General features: G+C 49.9%; 1 protein-coding gene across 1 annotated transcript; it reads left to right on the top strand.

Annotated features, from left to right (window-relative positions):
* The first annotated feature begins 3,463 nt into the window (after positions 1–3,463).
* LOC123154475 (uncharacterized) lies at positions 3,464–5,839 on the top strand. Its single transcript, XM_044573201.1, has 4 exons — positions 3,464–3,752; positions 3,859–3,990; positions 4,372–4,695; positions 5,566–5,839. The coding sequence occupies exons 1-4, from the start codon at positions 3,747–3,749 to the stop codon at positions 5,629–5,631; spliced, it is 528 nt and encodes a 175-aa protein (XP_044429136.1). The 5' UTR covers positions 3,464–3,746; the 3' UTR covers positions 5,632–5,839.
* Positions 5,840–6,860: the final 1,021 nt, after the last annotated feature.

Raw genomic sequence — 6,860 nt, forward strand, 5'->3', positions numbered from 1 at the left:
AAGGGGGGCGCACCAGCCCACTAGGTGCTGGTTCCCCTCCCACTTCAGCCCATGGGGCCCTCCGAGATAGGTGGCCCCACCCGGTGGACCCCCGGGACCCTTCCGGTGGTCCCGGTACAATACCGGTGACCCCTGAAACCTTCCTGATGGCCGAAACTGGACTTCCTATATATAAATCTTTACCTCCTAACCATTCTGGAACTCCTCATGACGTCCGGGATCTCATCCGGGACTCCGAACAACTTTCAGGTTACCGTATGCTAATATCTCTACAACCCTAGCGTCACCGAACCTTAAGTGTGTAGACCCTACGGGTTCGGGAGACATGCAGACATGACCGAGAAGCCTCTCCGGTCAATAACCAATAGCGGGATCTGGATACCCATGTTGGCTCCCACATGCTCCACGATGATCTCATCGGATGAACCACGATGTCGAGGATTCAATCAATCCGTATACAATTCCCTTTGTCAATCGGTACGTTACTTGCCCGAGACTCGATCGTCGGTATCCCAATACCTTGTTCAGTCTCGTTACCGGCAAGTCACTTTACTCGTACCATAATGCATGATCCCGTGATCAACCACTTGATCACATTGAGCTCATTATGATGATGCATTACTGAGTGGGCCCAGAGATACCTCTCCGTCATACGGAGTGACAAATCCCAGTCTCGATTCGTGCCAACCCAACAAACACTTTTGGAGATACCTGTAATGTACCTTTATAGTCACCCAGTTACGTTGTGACGTTTGGCACACCCAAGGCACTCCTATGGTATCCGGGAGTTGCACAATCTCATGGTTTAAGGAAATGATACTTGACATTCAGAAAAGCTACAGCAAACGAACTACACGATCTTTGAGCTAAGCTTAGGATTGGGTCTTGTCCATCACATCATTCTCCTAATGATGTGATCCCGTTATCAATGACATCTAATGTCCATAGTCAGGAAACCATGAATATCTTTTGATCAACGAGCTAGTCAACTAGAGGCTCACTAGGGACGTGTTGTGGTCTATGTATTCACACATGTATTACGATTTCCGTATAACACAATTATAGCATGAATAATAGACAATTATCATGAACAAAGAAATATAATAATAACCATTTTATTATTGCCTCTAGGGCATATTTCCAACATCCTCCTCCGTGAGCAGGAGCTGGCCGGTGTGGCTCTTCTGCTCGGTGCCGTAGGGTTCCTCGGCCGATCGGAGTCGGCCGACGAGCTCTTCCACCGTCAGTGTCCTCAGATCGAGAAGGGTCTCAATGGCACATGCAATCCGCGTGTACCTGGCCGGGACGACGCGCAGAAATTTCTGCACCACGTTCACCTCCTCCACGTTGTCGCCCAGCGACCGGAGGTTGTTGACGAGGCCCATGAACCGCATGGCGAACGCGTCCAGTGTTTCGCCGTCCTTGAAGCTGACTTGCTCGAACTCCGTCCGGAGGCGCTGTGCCGTGGCCTCCCGGACGCGCGTCACTCCCATGCGCATGGTGCGCACAGCCTCCCACGCCATGTACGCCGAGTTCTTCACAGCGAGGAGGCCGTGCATGTCCGGGGGCACCGCCTGGATCAGCGCGGCGAGGGCAGCCATATCTTCGCGGTCTGTGACCATGCCCTCGCCGAGCATGGCCTCCCAGAGTCCTTGCGCGCGGAGATTGATCTGCATCACAAGGGCCCACTCGATGTAATTGGTGGGAGTCAGGGTGGGGTAGACGATCGCGCCGCCGTGTTCGGCGCCTTCCCGGATCACGCGCTCGTGGATGATCACCTCCCCCGCGTTCCTCCTAACATGGCTACGTCCGCGGCTACGCCCCCGCGTTTCCGTGCGCTGCTGGGGCGTCGCCTCCCCGTCGCGAGCCTTGGGAGCGCCGTCCGGCGTGTCGTTGCCGGCGTGCTCACCGCTGCCCGCCATGGTCCCTCGTCGATGGTGGCTCTGATGCCAATTGTCAACCGATCGCTCGCTCGTTTCCTCCCTCTCTCTCTCTCGCTCTGATGAACAAGGGTAGACACTCGAGGTTTTGCGCAGCGAATGCCTTGCTGCTTTTCTCGCTTTCTCGTTCTCTTATTCGGTTGGATCGAAACGGGGTCGGCCGATGCGCACGGCACTACCCGCACAGAACGAACGTGCCATCCCAAGCTCGCGGACGGGGCGTGCTCACCGTGGCCACCTCCTGAACTAGTCGCACTCGGGCACGCACAAGTCACGGCCTCGTGCCTTATTTCTTACGGAAAGAAAAAATGAACCGGGGAAACCGATCCGGGCTAACTAATTCAGGGTTTATCTGACAGATGCTCCCACCAGCTGCAGGCCGATGCCTCCTTCAGCTGCAGGTAGTGCCCAATCCCCATTGAAGGTGCTGCTACGAGGCCCTCCTGTGCGGACTTTCGTTGGTGTGGGCATCCATGGCGCATGCTGGTGGTTCAGGGTGCGTCGGCCCCGGAGGCGTCCGATGACCATCCGCGGCGGCGGCCGATGCCATCTCTGGCTCAGTAGACCGCGAGCTTTGGATGCGAGCTCGTGTGGCTTCGATGGCGCGGTGCTCGGCGAGGGCAGCGGCGTCGCTGCGAGTGGGGCGAAGCGCGGAGGCGGGACTAGACGGGATCCGAAGCGAGGGAGATCCAGGTGGGAGGTGGAGCAGCGCGTCGAGGGGAGGTGGTGAGGAGCCGGGACGGCGGCGCGTCGGTTGGGATGGTGCCGCGGCGGTGGTCGGAAGCTGGCTCGGCCGCGCGGCGGTTGTTGCAAGGGACGGGAACTAGATGGCGCTGGTTCGGGGGAGGTTGGGGATCGGGGAGGGGGCGGTGGACTAGTGGGAGTGGGCGTGTTCTTTCTTTCTCCTCGGGTTCGGGAGGACCTCCGCGCGTCCTATATAGGGCCGTCCGTGATCAGAATAACTATTCTAATTCTGGGATTAGAATAGTGCTACCATATTTGTAGAGCAGCACGGAGACACATGATGTGTCAAAATAGTAGCAAGATGTCTATAGAAATCAAGCTTGATGGGAATGAGGTGCAGCAGGAATACGCATGGAAGCTGTAGAAGAAATGTCTGTATATTTGTCCAGCGAAAGTCTACTTGAACCTTAGTTGTACCACCAATATAATGTCTGCCCCTTCGTATACGCAACGCAAGATCATATGGGTACACAATGTGAACATGTACAAGCTGTCGTAGCCGGAGTGCCGGAGTAGAAAAGAATTGCAGCTCAAAGAATGAGTGCAAGTGTATAATTTCCTAGTAGAATTGTTTTCTTGACAGAAGCTACTATTTCCCGTAACTTTTGCATTCTTTAGATTTTTTTTCCTAGACTCGGTTCTAGTACAAGCACTGGATTTATGTACGGTTGACCCACATGATCACCCCTACTAGTATGCCATTGCCTCCTTTTATTGGACTGCTCCGCTGCATGCTCCCTCTACCTCCTCCCTTGTACACAGCGCCCGAGATTGCTTGAGAACAGCACCACCAGAACACGCATAGTATGTTCAGAGCCAGCTAGCGCGCCCTTGCCTTGCCCTCTGCCCCAAGTTTCCACTCTCAAAGTCGGTTGTCTTCCTTCCTAAGCACACCACACCCTCTTCCATATAAATTTACCGAACCGGCCACCGTCCTTCCCTGTGTCAATACCTCTCTTCTATCACTCAGAGATTCCTCACTCTTGCCTTGTGTCCTTGCCTAAGCCGAGCTTGTCGCCGGGGGCTCCATCTCACAATCGCTGACCAATCCAAGCCAAGCCAATGGAGGTATGCATGGCTTCCGTATCAAGGGCTGATCATGCTCATGTTGCTTGCCGTTGCGTTCGTTTCACTTGCCATGGCCGAGCGGAGCTGATGTATCTGTATTTCGCAGGATGCGAGGGGCTACCGGGGGATACCGGCGTTCGGGCAATGGAACTACGGCGGCGGCGACGACTGGTCTGTGCTCTCCCAGCGCTTCGAGTCTGCGATGCACACCCAGTTGCCCGTACACAAACCCTGCAAGGTATGTATACACTCGATCCACATACTTCGTGCAGTCATGTCTTAGCTAGCTCCAAATTTCATGTACGTTCTGGCTGGCAAATCTAGAATCCTTGCTCTGGAAGCTAAGATGGCTGTTAGGCTTGCAGCACACGGCACGCTCTCTAGTCAACCATGTCCCCGCCGGGGTCAACAGTCAGTCAGTCAGCAGTCCAGTGACCAGTGCACACCAGTACATGGGAGGGACCCACTCATACACAGAGCTATAATTTTTGTGCGGGCCCCACCTTGCATTCCTTGCCAAGCACACCACAGCGACCCATATCTTCTCTGTACCCACGATATATCTTCAGGTTTTATGGTACTACTATCTAGCTTGATGACAACGTACGTGTGCATGCAGAGGGCGAGGGCAGGTCGCAGGAGGCGAGTCCCACCGTTCGGAGAGTGGAACAACCACAGCAACGGCGACGGCGATGGCTGGACGGCGGCCGTCAACCAGTGTTTCGAGCCAGGCGTGGCACACAAATCACTCAAGCAGGAGCTCACTGGTTACGACAATGGCGTCGTCGCCATGGGGAAGCAGCACAAAATTGCGAGGCAAACCTGGGTGGATGACTCAGGGCCCCACGTGGCAATGGAGTCCTTCTTCTTCACGGCGGTCAAAGCTGTTGACGATGACCTGTACGAGGTCCCACCGGACATGCCCTGCGCCAAGCTTCTACGGGTATGCAATTAATTTTCTGCATTGTATGATGGTTGCATCCCATGTTTCAGGAAGTTTTCAACACAAGAAAGAAATTGATTTGTTTCAATAAAATGATAGATTGTTATATATCCCCTCAGGATTGTAACTTTCACAACACAAGAACTCCAATCCTACATAGACATTATTTTGCTGAAAAGAGTATAAAACCACGGCCCTTAACTGAAGTAATGGGATTATGGCTTCAGTTTTGGGGAAATACACTTCGGAACCTGGTTGTATATACACCATGTTTTTTTTAATAATTAAAGAGAAAGTCAAAATAGGTAGAAGTTTTATTTAGAATAAACTTGACTTTCTTTCGCACTACTATAGAAATTTTCATGGGAAAAAAAAAACAAAGTTGACTTCAAGGCAAAAAAGACAAAATTTATTTGATTTTAGGTCACTTTCACACTATTTTAGCTAAAAAATTGTCTTTTTTGAAAAGAAGTCAAAGGGGGGTTTTCTTTTTGTGGATTTTTTTCTCACAAGTACAATGGTAGGTCAAGTTTATTTCAAAAATATTTTCAGAATTTTCTGACTTTTTGTTGAATTACTATTTTTTTCCATATAGGATGTAGATACACCCATGAACCAAACGTCCGTGTCCTTCCGTTTTGCAACAAATTAACTGAAAATACTCATTCACTAGTCGGTCTCTCTGCCAGTAAATAGTACTCCCTCCGATCCAAAATAAGTTAAACCATGACACTTATTTTGGATCGGTGGTAGTAGTATGGAATGCATTTTCAGTTAACAACTAGAAATTTGCTCCACTGCTTTATGAGTTTTCTAATACCACTAATCTTTATTTTTTTATCAATGTCTAATTATCTTGTTTCATTGCAGAAGGGTAGGACGTGGCTGAGGAGCCTGCTGATGAGGTGTTGCGGCATCAACTGCTTTGCCTACTGAATGCCGCCTAGGGCTCACATTGGTACATGTTTTGATGGATCGATGGATGAACTGCACGATGTGGTTCCCCGTCCTTGAGAATGTAACTATGCAAGCTGGTAGTAGTGGATTGATGACTTATATATAGGTTATGTCTTTTCATTCATTTATGTTATGTATGAGCAAAACTCCCAAGCTGGTCAATTTGATTTATGAAGATTAATGTACTAATGCCTGCCGTATTTGCTGAAATGAAGAAGGGAACGTGCCCATAGTATACTAGCATTGTGATCTCCTCTTCATGAGCGGAAATATGAAAGTCCTGTTCATAAATGCCATCAACTCAGCTCTTTTGCACATGCCGCTCTAGTCATGGTGGGTAGAGCACTGAAGCTCAAGCCACTCAGTCATCTGAAACTATATATACCATCCAAATGGCCATGAGGAGACACAAAAGTGGCATTGTTTGAGTGAGGACCAGGACAAAGATGCACGATGTCAAAATAGTAGTAAAATGTGGTCTATAGGATAAGAATAGGATGCATCGGGAATTCGTATGGGGGCCATACACGACGTACCTAACATTTGTCCAATGATACTAGACTTGTAGCATTGGCCTTCCAATGTCATTTGCACACCACACAGACGGCGACCACGGGGGGCTGGACGGTGGGCGTTGTCAATCAGTGCTTCGAGTCTGTCACGACGCATAAACCGACTAGCTTTTTTTTTTTTGAGCGTCAACCGACTAGCCATGACAGTGGCATCTTCACCTTGGGCCCCGGCGGGAATCAGCACAAGCTGGAGAAGCAAACCGGGATGGATGACCCAGGCCCCTTCTCCTTCACGGCAGTCAAAGCTGTTGAAGATGACCTGTATGAGGTTCCACAGGATAAGCTACAATGCATATCATTTTCTGCGTATGACGCAGCGTTGCATGTTTCAGGAAGTCTAATTACTCCCTACCTCCTACAATATCATGTTATTACAACAAATGTATCCATACATTAGTTCTAATAACATTTTATATTACGTGAGGGAGGGAGTACAACACAAGAAAGAAATTGATTGATCGTTGCACATGCACTTCAGGATTATAATATCTTTTACAACAGAAGAACAACAATCCTACATGGACAGTCTTTTTTGGTTGAGAAAAATAAAAAGTTATGGGAGGCTTCTAGCTTCAGTTTTGCAACAAATTAACTGAAAATGCATTTCACTAGTCGGTTTCTCTGTCAATAAATAAT

The sequence above is a fragment of the Triticum aestivum genome, chromosome 7A (genome assembly GCF_018294505.1).
Source record: "Triticum aestivum cultivar Chinese Spring chromosome 7A, IWGSC CS RefSeq v2.1, whole genome shotgun sequence".
NCBI lineage: Eukaryota > Viridiplantae > Streptophyta > Magnoliopsida > Poales > Poaceae > Triticum > Triticum aestivum.

Bases quoted from the DNA above. Each gene is read 5' to 3' on its own strand.
- LOC123154475 (XM_044573201.1), top strand. The intron at 3,991-4,371 runs GTATGTATACAC...GTGTGCATGCAG, and splicing joins CCGTACACAAACCCTGCAAG to AGGGCGAGGGCAGGTCGCAG. The intron at 4,696-5,565 runs GTATGCAATTAA...GTTTCATTGCAG, and splicing joins CCTGCGCCAAGCTTCTACGG to AAGGGTAGGACGTGGCTGAG.